At 37.8% G+C, this 16,811-nt stretch overlaps 1 protein-coding gene across 5 annotated transcripts in view; it reads left to right on the top strand.

The window, feature by feature from the left end:
* The window catches only part of CDC14A (cell division cycle 14A), a 128,696-nt gene that overhangs the window by 53,389 nt on the left and 58,496 nt on the right, over positions 1 to 16,811 (top strand). For all 5 annotated transcript variants that reach the window (XM_036235145.1, XM_016133538.2, XM_036235146.1 and 2 more), the window contains 2 exons: positions 10,774 to 10,840; positions 13,991 to 14,053. In XM_036235145.1, coding sequence (XP_036091038.1) covers positions 10,774 to 10,840; positions 13,991 to 14,053 — 130 coding nt within the window. The remainder of the gene's footprint in view (positions 1 to 10,773; positions 10,841 to 13,990; positions 14,054 to 16,811) is intronic.

The following is a 16,811-nucleotide window of genomic DNA, read 5'->3' as shown; positions in this document are numbered from 1 at the left end:
GTTTCGTCAAAAACTGTACTTTTCAGGTGTACTGAAGCTAGCCAACATGTTAATTACGAGTGACTTTAGATTAAAATTAGAGGAAAAGGGCATTTTTCACTTACTCTAATTCTTCGAGTCCATCTGTCTTAAGTGTTGGCTTTGTAATTGACGTTCAAAGGAACAAGGGGCCTTTCAGGTCTGGCTGGGGCCAGAGTCCGCAGAGCTTGAATTGGCAAGCCTGGTATAAATCTTTTTAGTTCCTCTTCCTTTCAGTGTATGACCAAATTTATAGTCTGTATCATTGACCCATCATCCTACAAAGTCATATTAATTTCAGCTGTGTAAGGTCCCACGAGACTACCAACCCTTTGTGCTATTCCCAGATTGTTTTCTTGGCAGTCAGTGGCAGCAGTTTTTAAATCTACATTCTTTAGTGTTCATAAAATGGCATTTGTGAAAACTCTGTCTCACAAAACATTGAAAAGATAACCAATTTAAATCGCTCTCCTTTTTGCTTTTTAAATTTATTTCTTTGTTTATTGGTCCATATGTATCATCTTGGTACGTGTTTTTGGTATTGATGATTCATAAATATGAAAGAAAGCAATTTTTCTGTGACATATAAAATTAAATGAGGAATAAAACTATAAGACTGTACAGACAATAAATAATACCCGAGGTCTCAGTTTGGAAGACAAATGCAGAAAGTATGATAGGAAAAATAATGACTAGGTGCAGAGGTGAGGTTGAAGTAGGGCGCTATATGCTGACATCCAACGAGATAAAGCTGGTTGGATGTCGTATCACCAATTGTTAGTTTCCTTACTTACTTCTCTATCTCTATCTCTCTCTATCTATCTATTTATTGCAGGTCTCTTCCTGGATAGGCCCAGGAATGCATTTTTGTGTGACTATTTTATTTTAAGTTGTAGCAGAGGCTAGGATTTATAGGTCAGTGTTTTTCAAAGTTATGTTGTTGGTTTTAAAAAGTCTGAGAAGCTTTAGAAAAATATTCATGCCCGGGTTCTGTTCCCAGACATTCTGATATAATTGGTCTAGGGTGAAGTCTGGATATTGAGATTTCTAAAAACTACCTACATGATTTCAATATGCTGCCAAGCCAAGGCTGAGAACTACTGCTCTATACAATTGGCTATGGCAAAAAAAAAAAAAAAAAGATTCAATGATTAAATAATTTTGGAACTCTCTTGGAGATGTACAAAGCACGTCTCCATTTTAAAGATTCCGAATGGTCCTGAGTAACGAAGGAGCCTGTTTAACTTTAACTCCAGATTTTTCAGGGCTTCATCCCTAATCCCTGCTCACTCCCCCATTGTCTATTAAGAGCTAGAAGAATTCGCGTTCTGAAACTCTGAGACATATTTCCTGATCCTCACCTGTGCAGAACAAAATGGATCTCTTGCGATTAGAATAATACACTGCCATTAGTGGAGCTATTTTTGTGCTGTTGCTTGAGAGTCTTAGAAATAGGAGGTTTATCAAGTAGTGGTATTTTGTCTACTCCGAACAGCAATACACAAGTTTTCTCTTAGTAAAGCTTTAACTGAGGGCCCATAGACCTCCCACAGGCAGGCAGTCCTTTAGGGACATTTTTCATTAAAATGGATCCATACTGTTTGTATTAAGGGAAGAGTTTGTTGTGTTTGGGAATGACCCCTAGTGATATCCCTGTTGCTGAGTTAAGGTTGTATCTTGGCTGTGTCTTAATGGGAAATCTCTGAAGCAGGAACTCTGGGTCCTCTGGGCAAGTCAGAACTTGAAGGTCTCTAACAAAGGCGCAGAGGGGTCAACCACGGAGAACTTGGCATTGGGCTTCCTCCTTCTTTCTTCTAAAGCCAAGTAAACATGGGCTGGTAGATGTTAGATGTAATTATAAAACATATCTCTGTACATTAAGTATTGGACCAGATATTTGTTAGCTTAAATATGATATTGTGATTTTGTCAAAGTTTATTTAGCAATTAACTTTGTACTTCAAAGGGAAAATTCTCCTTAGCCTTTTTCTCTTGAGTATCAAAAATGTAGAAGCAAAATTTATTTTATGCTCTCTTAAGACTTCCCTTTCTCAATTTTTCTTTATGATGATGGCCACCGCTGGGCTTCTCAGTGTTGATCTTTGGAGTTGTATCTGCCCCCACGGATCTTTACTAAAATTTTGTTTTGGATGCTTGTTATGATGGGAAAAAATATGCATTAGTGTTGAATATTAAGGGTGTGTCAGTTTTCTGAGTGTCGAAAATAGATGGAAATCGATGGTTATCTAGTCCAAACTGTTAACTCATTTTCTACAGTGGGGCATATTAAGTAACTTGGACCACCATGAAAAGCAGACTGTTTATCAGATTTTTCTTGTTAAAGCGGTAAATAAGCACCACTATACAGGACCTGAGAAGAGAAACATATCTGTCTGTCTATCTATCTATCTATCTATCTATCTATCTATCTATCTATCTATCTTTCTATCGTCTTTCATCTATCTCTATTTTAGAACACAGCGGTGATTCAGTGGTTTTAGTTGTAAAAATTGGCTCAGACTACTTTTTTTTAAATTTTATTTTTATAGTTTCAGATCAGTGTCACTGAACCCCTATCAAAAGGCCAGTGCCACACTTTTGTACTCTTTATACTACATATCCAGTAGCCAGCCTTAGATGATAAAGATGGTTTAGAACAAAATTGCAGTCATTTATGTTAACGAATAGTTATTTTGTTGAATGCCTATTATATGAAGGTCTTATTTTCAATACCAGAGTCAAAAGCAATTTGCTGTTCATTTTATCTTTATAGCAAAATTAATATAGTTAAATGGGTGGCACTCAGGTGCTCATGAAAGGCCCAGTGCACAGCCGTCGGGCTGTTTTTCTGGACAGACTCTATTCTGACTTTACATGACCTTTTAAACCATGACTTAGAAATGAATTTTCACATATCTCTGTTTCTTAGATGAACGAAGTGATTAATGTATAGCTTTGCATTAAATCTGAAAAGCAGGATGCCGTGTGTTCCATTTCGTTAGGTACTGGTTGTGCTCAGCTTTGGCTCTGGCCCATGAAGTCATTTGATGTTGCTCTTTCATGAGCGAGAGATAGCTTCGTTCTTCACACTAATTCTTATCAAATACATTTTTATCTTGTAGGTCTAGATGATATAAACGATCAGCTCTTTCTTTTCCCTTTAGCTGGTACATATATGTCATAGATTTGTCCAGAGACTGGAAGTGAGGTATACTTAAGAAATCGTGTGAAGTATTTTGGGCCATTGTCTAGTTCCCAAGTATTAATACAATATAGTCTACTGTTGAACTCTCTAGTACTGTAGCTACTAGCTACATGTGCTGTTGAGCACTTGAAATTTCTTTAAACTGAAAGAGACTGTAACTTTAAAATATACATTGGATTTCAAAGACTTAATGTAAAAAAAGTAAAATACCTTACTTATAATTATGTTGATTACTTTCTGAAATGGTAATATTTCAGATATTACATGAAATATATCATTAAAATTAATAAAATTTGTTTCTTTTTATTTAATTTTAATACAGTGATAAAAAACTTTAAAATTACATGATGTGGCTCTTCTGTGGCTGGCATTATATTTCTATTGGACAGCAATGATGGAGGTTATGTTTTTGTTATTGTACATAGTTTATGATGATTAAAGATGGTTTTTATATAAGTTTCGCTTTGAGAGGTCAGTAATTCTCAGCCACTAGAGTTGTTCAGGCATAAGTTGAATGATCTCTTGGTAATGATCAATTTATTTATTATTTTTTTCATTCACTCAGTCATTCACTTAACATCTACAACATAGACATGTGCCCAGCACTGAACTAGACTCCGGGTGTACAGACACCAAGGTCACATTCTCTGTCCTTAAGAAGCTCGTCATCTTGTGTAATTTGGTAGATGGGATTTAGTTCTGTGCTTGGAAGGGGGGGGGGTGCTTCACTGGCTTCTGAGGTGCTTTTCAACCTTTGCTCTGCAGGTGTTTGCATACCCCCTAACTACCTGCTCTCCAGAGAATTTAGGGAATCATGGAATCAAGACATATGTAGATCATGGTCATTCTCTATATGTCTTTTTTATTTCGTAGTCTCCACATTGTAAACACCGAGCCTCTGTTCTTCATTCTTTCTTCATTTCAAACAACTGTATTATCAGAAATGCTTTCTTATTGTTTTGTGTAAATATATTCTTTCATCTCTGATTTCATCTCCTCATTGTTAACATTTACAAGGTTGCTGTATTCTGAGTAATTTCTTAAATTCTTAGGTCACAGGCCGTGCTGTGTAGGTAACCTGGCTCAGTAAGGAAAAAGTGTTTGCCGGTTCCTGTTGCATAAATATTTCCACCAATGCTGACTTGGGCTCTCAAATTTTTGAATATTTAACAATTGACTCTTGAGAGGCTGTAGGGAGAAAGCTCTAGGCCAAGAACAAATCAGGTGCTTTTCTCTTTGTATCTAATTATGGATAGGGATTACAATTTTCTTAAATTTAATTTTTCTTCTACTGTTTCACTGCAAAATAAATGCAAAAACATAAAAATAAGCCAAATTCTCAACTGCTCCATCTATTCAAATATTCATTCGTTTAGTTTTTCATTCAACAAATAGTAACTTCCAGCCCCTCCCAATGTTATAGTTATGTGGATTCTTATAATCACTTCATAATAACTTTATGGTTCAGTTGACTATTATGTTAAAAGTCGCATTTAGGAAGATAGAATTGTCAGGATGGATGGAGTATAGATGGTCAAGATTGAGGTTGAGCTAACTTTGTATTTGGTTATCTTTAGACAACTGTTGGCTGTAATGCTAGTCTTCTGTTTTGGGGGTTAGAGACACATGATTTATTCTAAAGCAGAGATGAAAGATTAGAAACCCTGGGTGTTTGGGGTATTACCGTATCTCTTGAATGAAGAGCAGCCTCAAGTTTACTGGTTTAAGAGAGTAATGCAATACATGGTAAAGCTATCATGACAGATAAGTGTAAGAGCTGTAGTTTTTCCAGACAGGAAGGGGATGCAGACCATCCCTCTCAAAGTGTGTGGGATTTCAGTGGTCCTTTATGAGGGATATGGAAAAATGCAACATGTACTCTTATTCAACTCAGTGAATATTTGGCTCAATAAATATGAATGAGTGAATGCTTAGATGAATGAGCGAAAACGCGAACCAGGAATTAAGGAAACAATTGGGAACTGTAACTGCCGTAAAAACGGCGGGAGTTTAAAGCTTTATAGCATATTAGTATAATGATTTAAATTCTAAAAGCTCTTTGTAGCTTCTCTAAGGTGTCTGGGTTAAAATAAAACTGTGTTTAATATCAAGTGGCAAAGGAAGAGGAAACTACTTTGAGCATTATGGCTCTTAACTCTGTTCGATTAATACTCTGGCAAAGAGAACAGAAGGAAATGATATTAAATGGGCAGAAGGGATTTGGGGTTAATGCAAAGAAACCTTTTCTTGCTAGTGAGGATTAAGATATTAAGCTATTGAGTTAACAAAAGTGGCCATAGAATAGTATAGAAAAATTTGGGGGGATGAGCTCCCAAGCTCCTTTATTTAATTTAGATGTTTATTTGCAAACATTTATTGAATATCTGTTTTGTGCCGAGCACTGTATTAGGTCCTAGGGAGACAATAGTGAGTAAAAAAATGTATAGGTTGCACCTTCTCCAGGACTACCATACAAAGGCAGAGACTCAAATAAGCAAACCAGGATATATTGTCAAATTATAGTTAAGTCCAATGGAAAAAGAAAGTTGGAGACCTGATATTGCCAGGGTGGGGTTGGAAGATTTTCCTCTGAGGCAAGTGATCTTTGAGCTGAGAGGATAAGTTGGGTAATGTAGGCAAAAGGTGAGGAGGAGAAACTATGATGAGTAGGAGCAAAGGTTCTGTGGTGAGAGCAGAGTGTCACATCCAAAGAGCCCAGGGAAGGCCGCTATGATGGGCACAGACTGTGAGGGGAGCATAAGGTGAGGAGGAGGCCGGAGAGGCAGGAAGGACCAGATACCACATGGCGTTGTATCAGAGTTGAGGGTTTGAACTTTCCCCGAAAGCAATGGGAAGTCAGTGCAGGGTTGCAGTAGAAGTGACAGGATCAGATTTGTCTTTTAAAAATGTCACTCTGGCTGCAGGAAGAAAACTGACTAGAAAGGCTAAGAGTGGTTGTAGGAAGGCTACTCCAGCACGAGGGGTGGCGGCGGAACTGCACTTAAGAGACATTTTAGAGGGAAAAACAATGGGACATAAGACTAATAGGATGAGAGAATGAGACGGAGGCACTTCTGGATTCTAGCAGGAGGAGCTGGGGAGGGCTGGGGGACTGGCTTTTTATTGTCGCCATTATTGTTTTGTAGAGGGGGCAGAGTCAAGAGAATCTTCTAACACAATGAGCTTGAGATTTGAGATGCCTTTAAGACACCCGAATGGAAGTGTCACAAAACGCATATTGCGTTTTGGAGTTTTAGGAGTTTTAGAGAGTTTGTGTTAGGGAGATAAATTTGTTTTAGAGTTTCAGGGAGTGTGTGTTAGAGAGATAAATTTGAGGGTTATTGGAAGATAGATGGTAATTTATGAGATTGTGTAGGGCAGTGGTTCTCAAAGTATGGTCCCCTAGCAGCAGCATCGGTACCACCTGGAAACTTGTTAGAAATGCAGAATCTCAGGCCCTGCCCCAGACCTATTAAATCAGAAACTCAGGTAGGGCTCAGCCTTTTGCATTTTAAGGAACCATCCTGGAGAAGGTGGGAGCTCCTCATCTAGGGAGAGTATGGAGTGAGAAGAATTTGAGTCTGAAATCGACCCTTGAGGAACTCTAACTTTTAAAGACTAGGGGTGAAGGATGACTATGCAAAGGAGATTGGGAAGGAATAGCGTTTAGAGAAGTAGAAGAATCATCCAGGAACCAAGTCAAGAGAGTATTCAAAGTAGGGATTTACTCGTTGCATATTAAATTAAAACGATGCTTGCAGAATGTTCCCTGGGCTTAGAGTAACCACATCTGAAGAGGCAGAAAGTAGATTAGGGGTGGAGGGCAGAGGGAGAGGAGGACTGGGGAGCTATTGCAATTAGTGACAGAGTTTCTACATGGGGTGATAAAAATGTTTTGGAATTAGTGGTAATGTGAACTGTGAATACATAAAAAATTACTGAATTGTACATTTTTTAAAAAGGCCACAATAGTGAGTTTTATCTCAATTAAAAAAAAAAAAAAGTCCCCTGGGTGTAGCAATCTGGAGATCATTGGTGAGCTTAGTGAGAAATGTGTCTGGCATGGAGGAGGTTAAGGTATGAGAGAGAAAACGGAGGCAAGAGTAGTCTTTAGAGAAGTCTTGTTTTAAAGAAGACAGTGGTGGAAGGGAGATGTAGAGTCAAAAAGTTTTGGATGGTCTTTTCTTTTAAAGATGATAGAGCTTTTTAAGATGTTTGAATTCTGTTGAGAAGGATCTAGGAGAGAGAGATGGAGAGGAAAGAGATCATCAGTTGCGTGAAATAATGATAGAATTTCAGAGTAGGAAAGGACTCCTGAGGTTAATGGAGGCCAGTGTTTTTGCAACACGACATCCACTTCATAGAACTATGTAGGTGAACAGTGTTCTTCACTAGCAATCTTCCAATTCAAACTTGAACAGTGTGTGGGGCAGGTATCTCGCTGCCTTCCAGGGGCAACCATTCTATTTTCAGAAGGTCCTAACTATATCGGGTAGTTAAGGAAATATTCACAGGGAAGATGGATTTATAAAATGGAAGGTAATCTATAAAAGGAGAGATACTGTTGCCTTTATAGAGTAAAATCTCTCAGCTTTTAATGGACTTTGTCTTATTTTAGTCATTTCCTTCATTTTCACTTGCAGAAGAATCCAGTGCTGACAATTCCTGAGCCTTTTGAGAATTATCTTGTATTAATTGGGTTGATTCTCTGATTTTTCCACTCTCAACTTTAGTATTCAGTTTTCTTGGTCTTCTAATTTATTACTACTCATCTGATTTCCAGCTTTTAGAATTTTATTGCCATTGTCTGCTCTCTTATTTTCCCTGACTTTGTCGATTCCATTTTTTTAAAAAAAGCGTTTTTTTAGTGGGGTTTTAGTAGATACCCGGGTTCATCTGCTGCCTTTACTTTCTCTTTCTTGCTCTCTCGCCCCCTGCCATCGAGAATATATAGCATTTCTACGTGTCCCTTCACTTTTGACCGTGTATGAGCCAGGTGCCACTAATAAGCCATTCCTCTCTTGCCCAGTAATGGGTGCAGGTTTGGGGACCTACTGGTTTCATGGAACTGTCATGAGGATTAAATGCGCTAATGCATCTAAATTACCCAGCATAGTGGGGGTTCAAAAACGGTGTTTCTTCTCTTTTCCCCAGCCCTGAGGATGTAACTTAATTTTATTGCATCCTTTATTATATATTTTAGTTTGTAAACTTCTGCTTGTTTTTCTGGCCTGTTGTGACTGCTCTGTATCCTGATTCTATCAGATGGCATTTTACCTCTCCCTTCACTCTCAGATCTGCAGATTTGATCACCAAGTCACCAGGGCTCTTTTCAGTCCTTGGTGAAAATCGTGGTTGCGTGATAGGACAAGAGATGTCATGATAGTCTCACTATACCTTGCAGACAGTTTCAGAAAGACTGGGGCTGGAGTTGTTTCTGACAACTACATTCGTGAATTTGTTCAGCTGAGTCTAGGAGTGAAGATGTACTTGAGGGAATAAAGAATACCTCCAAATCTAATAATTTTTTAAACTCTTTTTTAAATACAGAAGTTTTGTTTTTTCTTTACTGGAGCAGTAGTTTTTAATTTTGGGTCTGTGGAGACAATTCAGAGAGTCACTGAATTTTGATGACAACACAATTATATCTTTATTTTCACTAACTTGTAACTTAGAAGATTACATTCAATTATAAATATTGGAAATAAACTATAGTAGTATTAGCAAAATAAATGACTGTCGCAGTAGAAATCACCGACACTTTTATGTCCCATTACGGTTGTCACATGTTACCTTAACGTATGTATGTTCATTCTTTCTTCCAAATGATAGTCCTTATCAGACCTAATACTGGGCCTTGTTATGTAATATAGTAATAAAAGTACATATTATAGTATTATAAACTTGTTCTTTCATATATCAATAACTTTGAATCCAATTAGTCTTCTGTTATTCCTATGTATTTTATTTTTTGCATTTAAAAACATTACTCTGAGAAAAACAGTTTGCAGGCTTCATCAGATTGCCGAAGGGGTCCATGACACACAAAAGATGCTGAAACCTTGTCCCAAAGAGACAGGTGCCTACGAGGGAATATGTGCTTATTTATATAAACAGCATTTTATCTTAGATGCCCAGCTACTCCTTTCTGGTTTAGTCCATTAGCATTTAATTTCTGCTATATGGTTTATGTCTTTACAAGATGTTTTGAAGAGGGGCTGTTTGGTTTTTCACTGACTCATGTATTCAGATGGCATTAAAAAAAAAAAAACTCTTGAAATCAGACCTAAATATCTAGAGTAATCCTTCCTATTTACATAGGTCAACTTTGAAATTTCAGGACATTTTTGTTAAACTGCTTTGCTGACTTACTGTTTTTATACCAGGTTCTCAGGATGCTGAAATTCAGTGATGTTGAGGTTGCATTTTAATTCATGGCTTAGCAGCCATCGGTTTATGTTACCCTGAATGATTGTGGTATAAAACTTGGTTTTATGTTCATTATATATTAAAGCCCTTAAAGATAATTTTCTCTCCATGAAACACCTTCTGGCACCCTTCCCCCTGCCACCCTTGACCGACTTGGTGTGGCACATTTGACCTTGTCATTGGCAGGTGCCTGACAGCTCTATTCCTTTAGGTCAGCAGCGGGGGCTGGGCAGAGAGACTGAGAGCCTGGAGGTCAAGTTTCTTGCCTTGGACGCCTTGGAACATCACTAGTGTTAAAGCTCCAGTGCCAGTTCTTGTTTAACTGACCTGAACTTGATACTTCAGTTTTATGTTGCCTGAAGTAGGTCCGCTAAGCTGCTCTAAAAACTTAAATAAAGGATGAAGTACTCAATTTTCGGTGCAGCAGGTCCCCACTCCTTTTGATAGAACACTTCATGGTGCATTAGAAGGTCGCGTGGATCCCCAGAGGAGATTGTTTGGAGCAGGCGGGATGGGACGGGTGGCATTTAATCCATGAAAATAACTGCTAGGTTCTGTTGACCTGTATACATTGCCCCCTTTACCCTTGTATTTGCCATATCCCTGGTCGTTGTTCCTCTAGTGATGGTGAATGTTTTACTGAATGAAACAGTCCAGTTCACTGTTAATAATAAGAATAGTCATAGTATTTATTAAGTATTTCCTTGTGCTAGGCATTATACAAAGGACTTTACATTTGTACTTAATGTAATCTGACAACAGTCCTGTGAATGGTCTTTACTCTCAATAACTTTATTTCACAGGTAAGGAAACCAAGACCCATAACTTGCTCAAGGTCCCAGCCAGTGTGGGGCAGAGGAGGCATTTGAACGAAGCCAGTCTGGCTCCAGTGCTCGGGCTCTTAGACCTGCTTTCTTATGAATTCTGCCTATTAGATTAAAGCAATTTCAGAAGTGCTACAGTTAAGCTGTAGGACTAGTTAACTAGTAGGAGCTGATGTGTTACGTAAGTTTCCCACGTTGACAGCTGTGAAGCCAAACAAATGTGTCCAGTTGGCTTTGGCATTTTACTATTTGAATATTTTAAACGTTTTTAATGTTACATTTTTTTGTGTGTTTATAGGGATGCTTCCTTTGGAAATTGCACTTACAATCTCACCATCCTCGACTGTTTGCAAGGAATCAGGAAGGTAATAACAATTCTCCTTGCTGTGGTTGACATGGTAGTTTGAAAATATGAAAAAGGAATAATGTCAGTCTTCTTGTCGGTGAGAAGAGCGGGGAGGCAGTAAACAGAAGCCTTTCCACTTCTCGAACGATGCTTGATCTGTAAAATATAGACTAGGGAAAATTAGGGGAGGGGTCTGGGGGTCGCTCTGTTAGTTCTTACAGAAGTGGAAGGGGTCTCTATCATTTAATCTATTTGTGTTCTGGGGCAGATTTATCACCTCTTTCTGCTGCTGGGTCTGTGACATTGCTTTGTCACCGTTCAGTTTCATTATCAAGCTAGATCTTGGTGTGGGAGAGACAGGAAGTCATCCAGGCTGCTGCTCTCCTCTGCTGGTATGGAGAACATTTCCACATTGGTTTTCGAGGATATTGTTACTCGCCCTTGAAGTCGGAAGGAGGCCAGATATTATTACCCAATTTTTACAGATGAGAAAACAAACCCAGAGTATAAGTCTCTCTCAGGGCCACAAGGGGTTATTAGGAGGCCTAGTTCTAACTCATATTTCCATATCAATCCAGAGTTCTTTCTAATATCTTATTAGAGTATGTCATAAACCAATGATTGTCAAAGTGTGGGGGCTTGTTAGAAATGCAAATTCTCAGTCCTCATTAGAGATGGACTGAATCACAAATTCCAGTTTCAATAGTTCCTTTGGGTGATCTAACGAACTGAAGAATTTAGAGTCATAATTATTTAGTTATCTCTAAATATACTGGAGAAGTTAATCTAGAAGATTGGTGAGGACTTTTGGAACATATTTTAGAAAGATTGATTTACAATCTGGGTAGTCATGTACTATGGATTCTGATGAAGGTTCAAAGTACCTAATTCCATCTTGAATATACAGCCATGATTTATTAGTCAGGAATGTATGTATTATATAACCCATTGGCAAGGATCATTGTGGACTGTAAATATAGTGATTTTCGTTATAGTTTCTTTTTTGGATATAAGATAAAACTGATTTTGCTATATTTTGAGTTGAGAAAATTGATACAATTGTATTACTTGTTTTATGTATATTTTTGACTTTGATATTTCATTTAAAAATTAATTTAATTATTATTTTCTTATATTTTATTGTGTTAAGAACCCTTAAGTCCCTTTTCTCAGTGTTCCTTCCTTGACAGAGCCAGAGGAAAAAATACAAATACTCTGTTTAAGTGGTACTTAAAAACTACTGTTTTAGCTTTAAAAAAATGAGTTTAATCTCTGTAAACCTAAAATAGGTTTCATATAGTTTTCTCTTCATTTAAAAACTATCAAGATGCTCTAGCCCATCCCTGCAAATTATATCACCAACACACACTTCTGGTGACACCATTTAAGAACTCTTACTGGGATATTACCCAACAGATAATTCACAATTATAACATTAAAAAAATATGCCTAAGGGAAAAAGTAATTTTTTATTGTTGTTATCATTTTGCCTATCCTGCCATCTGCTATAGCCTGTTTTTTTTTTTGTTTTTTTTTTTTTTTTTGTAAAACACCTATGAAATTCAGTTCACACTAGAATATTCCTGCCCAATCTTATGGTATAGAAATTTATGACATCTTTCTTGGAGTAGAGGAAAGAAGAGACTTTGTTCATGAATAAGGTCTTATGTAAATTCCTTGTTTCATCAAATGTCAGAGTTTGTTTTACCCACATGTAGATGAGGTTTTAGAAGATCTGGTAGATCTGTTCCACAGGTCTGTAAGCAACTGAGACATATTTCGCCTCCTTATATCCCCTTGATACGGCACCGAGCTCTGGGCTATTTTTGTGGCAGCGAGTACCCTACCTCCTCAGAACAGAGAGAGTATGGCTACATTTTTGCCCTTTTGAAACGTATCTTTCTTATTTTGATAAATTGGCATTGTCATAAGCACAGTTCATATGTGTGTGTGAACTACACACAGAGGCATGCACAGACTCACACTTTGAATAAAGAGAAGAGAAGGAAAGTAAGTGGTAGTTCAAGGTATCTTTTTGTCACTGTTTTGTCTGGAATGGTGCATATGAATGAACTAACTTACTTTATTTAAAAGTGAAATCATTTAAATAACTTGTTCTGCTTTTGTAGGGGTTGTCTAGACCAGTGATGTCAGAATTTGGGATTTTTAAGAATCACCTGGAAGGCATGTTAAAAATGCTAATCTAACTTCCCCTTCCCACTCCTCCTCCCCCAAAGAATCTGATTTAATGGTTCTGGGATGGGGCCTAGGAATCTGTATTTTAAATATAAATTATCTGAAGTGTTTCTGTTGCAGCTAGTCTATTTTAGAAACATTGGTCTCTAAAGTATTTTCAGAGATAGACATACTAAACCTCAGCTTAATAGATTCTTCTATTTTTAATGGCTTGACCATGTAACTTTTAAAGGTAACTGGTTTTATATTCTATCATAACCTGTATAGCTTCAGGATTTATAAAATAAAAAACCACTGTCCTCTTCAAAATATTATATTTGAGTAGGCCAGCTAGTTTTTAAAAGTTCTAAGTCATTAGTTATAAAAAGGAGAATGAAATTTTTCTTTGTGTTAAGCATATGAGTTCTTCCTTTTAAATTTTAAGAGCAGTCAGGGACACTTTTATTCTGTCAGAAACTGTCAGCGTAAAACAAATTCTCTCCAAGTAGAGTTTTAGGAATAGATAAAGGCCTATTAAATAAAAATGCCCTTTTTGGTAAATATCTCATCAATGATAAAAGGAAGATAAAACCTCCTAAGAATAATTGTGTTTTTTTCTCCTATCTGAAAACTTAATCACAGGTATGAATTAAGTACAATAGTTTCCAATAGGTTTTAACTGTAAATTTGCTTTTATGTTTTATTTCCTATACATAATTTTCCATATAAAAGTAATGTAAATTACAACTCATGAGGCATATTTTGTGGGACACAGTTTCATATTTTTCTCATGTTAAGTCCTACCTGTAAGACAGTATAAAAAGAAAAATGACTAATATTGGAAAATGATTTCTGGATATGCATTACAAATCAAAGTTTTCAGGTTTTCTCCTTCTGATTAGTGAGGAGGCTCATTTGTGAGCAGGAGTTCCAGGAATGGCTAGAAGCCTTTATCAATTCAGTGTGGAAAAACTAATTCAAATTCTGCTTTTAGGGATTACAACATGGATTTTTTGACTTTGAGACATTTGATGTGGATGAATATGAACACTATGAGGTTTGTACATTTTAATTTTTTGCAAGATATAATTACATGTTGATTAATTTTTTTTACCCCTAATACTCAGGTATTGCAAATTGAGTGGCTGCTATTAAATAAAAACATTCTGGAGTTTTCTGGAGTTGTCAGTTTGTTCTATCAGCTTTGGTTATTACTTTTAACAAAGAGTCACCAACATTTTAGATGGGGAAAGTGCCTTATCTATATATATATATTCTTTCATCACATCTTTATTGACAACTACTTTTCACCTTTATGAGAAAAATAAAAGTATAGTTTGGTAAGTGAAACTATGTCACTTTTATTTAAAATTCAGGGATTTGTGCCTTGTAATATTTTTGACTGCATAAATTTTATTTTGAAATATGGCTGAATTTGCTTAGTTCTGAGAGCTGGCTGAGTTTTCTCCCATGGCACCATCACGAAGCCTTCGAATAATGTCTTGCTTGCTCAGCAGTGCAGTTTCGGCAAAGGCTGTCCAAGCAAGGCCGTGTCTCTAAGGAGACGTTGAAGATGTGCAGGCCTTTCATATTTAGAAAGCTCAGGGTAAGATACATCAGGCACTTGCTTTATTTTCATGTGACGTACAGATGGCCCATTGTGTCACTTATTGATAAACAAAAGTGGCTTCCCAAATACGGTTTCTTAGGTCCTTCGCCAAGCTGTTGTAGAACGACACATCCTTCATGTTTGCACTGATCAGACAGACATGATTCTGGCAGCTATGCTGTGAAGGTCTGGTAAAGTGATTGCAAGATGATGGTCCAGAAGCTTCCATGAAGAATCAGTGTCAGTACATTCGTACTTTTCCAACAGGGTTTTTAAGGAATTTACAAAGAAGTTGAGAACTAAGAATAGCCATTCCTTTGAAATCTAACCATTGATCAGTTCAGTTAAAAAAATAAAAATAGTCTTTTTGCCTTAGAGAGAAACAATGAAGATTTTGGTTGTCCCCGAAACAAAATAAAATGGGGCTTTCCACTGTTTACCAGAAGGCTTGCCATTTTTGGTGATATCCCTGTGTTAGTCATACACAGAAAAGTTCACAAAAAACATGGAGGAAGAGCTATCCTACAGCAGTACCCTGTTCCTCGTTGGGAAGAGGGGGGAGGGAGAGAAATGCAAAGAAACATTTGGGGGTGCCTCATCACCATGGCTTACATGAATTACCCCATTCAGGACTAGGCCTGTGCAATTTCAAGGAGCTGCCTTAAGTACCCTCTTGGGAGCTTAAAGTTCATGAATAATGTACTTCAATAGCTGAGAAATTATTTTGACTTTTTTGAGCTATTTTATATCTGCCATGATTTCCTCCACCTCCTAAATTTTTTCTTTTTTTTTTTTTTTAAGGGGAAAAAATGCTTTCCGTGAAGTAGTTTTGTCAGTATGAGGCTATTTTCCAGAATACCAAGCTATTATTTATTGACTTGACCCTGTGCTTTTACACAGACAAACCTGAGCCACTTTTGGTGAAAGTGGTTAGAGCTGCGCTTGGCTACTGCAGACCTGATGGCAGACAAACTGGTTACAGCCTACTGGGGAGTGGAGTCACTGCACAGGGCTTCCCTTTGTTCCTCCCCTCATGGCACACCTGGAAAATGATAATATTTACTCAGCACCCTGTGGTCATAGCTCACAGCTGTTGGAAACTGGCCTGGGGATTCTGGCTGCCCCAGTCCCTGCCCAGGCAACTCCATTCTGTTATGCTGGTTGGGAAGCTTTGTCGTTTTTGAGAAATTATGTTGTCATATGAGAATCAAGAAGACCATTATGCTGTGGCCTCAATTAGATAACTTTTCATTTCATTTATTGAGCAGACATTTTTATTAAGTACTTCCTATTTGCTTGCTATGTTTTTAGGTCCAATATATTTTTTCAGGAGGCTACCTATAATTTCATCTCTTCATATGTGGGGTTAGAGTCCTTTTTGTTGTCACCTGCTATCATAGAATCCATATATTCTTGTGCCTCATTCTGCAGAAGTTACCATGTTTGGCCTTTGTCACAAGCCCCTATCTTCATGCTCTGTCTACACAGAATTTATTGGTCCATAATAGGCTGAATGTGGAAAATTTTGCTTCTGAGACATCATTATTGCTACGTTGAACTAAAGGATGCTCTTTTGGGAAAAGAGCATTGCTATTTTAGAAGAGGGTTTTACATTATTTTGGCCACATTACAGTGAAGCCCATCTGGGAGGTGTTTGTGAGAAAGTGTTGGTTGATTCTCGATGCCTGGGATTGGCCTTTCTTGAATCTTAGACCTCTTCCATCAAGTCTTCACATCACTATCGGAGTGTATGTTTTCGAAATTAAGTTTAATTATGTCACCCCCTGCTCTTGGTCCTTCGTGGGCTCCACACTGACTAAAAGTGTGGAGGAAATGAACACTCTCTAATACAGCACAAAAAGCCCTTTTTGCCTCAGGCTTTTTCTTGCTCTCCATGCTTGTCCCTTTCCCTTCCCTCCTCACGCCCAAATCCATGCAGCTTCCCAGGTGGAAGCGCTTCTTCATGCTTCTGTGCCTTAGGACATGCTCTCGCGTCTTCAGGCTTCTGTGCCTTTGGACATGCGCTCGTTGCTCCTGCTGCCTGTGGTCTCTCCCCTGCTGCCCACTGCGTTTGCGGGTCTGTCATTCTTAGCTCTGCGGGAGCTCTTTTCTGCAGCATTGCACGATATGCTGTTTACACATCTGTGTCCTCCCTGTACTCTGGGCACTTGAGGGCAGAAACTATGCCTCATTCATCTCTGTATGA

The sequence above is a fragment of the Rousettus aegyptiacus genome, unplaced genomic scaffold (assembly GCF_014176215.1).
Source record: "Rousettus aegyptiacus isolate mRouAeg1 unplaced genomic scaffold, mRouAeg1.p scaffold_m13_p_17, whole genome shotgun sequence".
NCBI lineage: Eukaryota > Metazoa > Chordata > Mammalia > Chiroptera > Pteropodidae > Rousettus > Rousettus aegyptiacus.
Note: the sequence above shows the minus strand (reverse complement) of the source record. Positions and strands in the feature narration are given on the sequence as shown.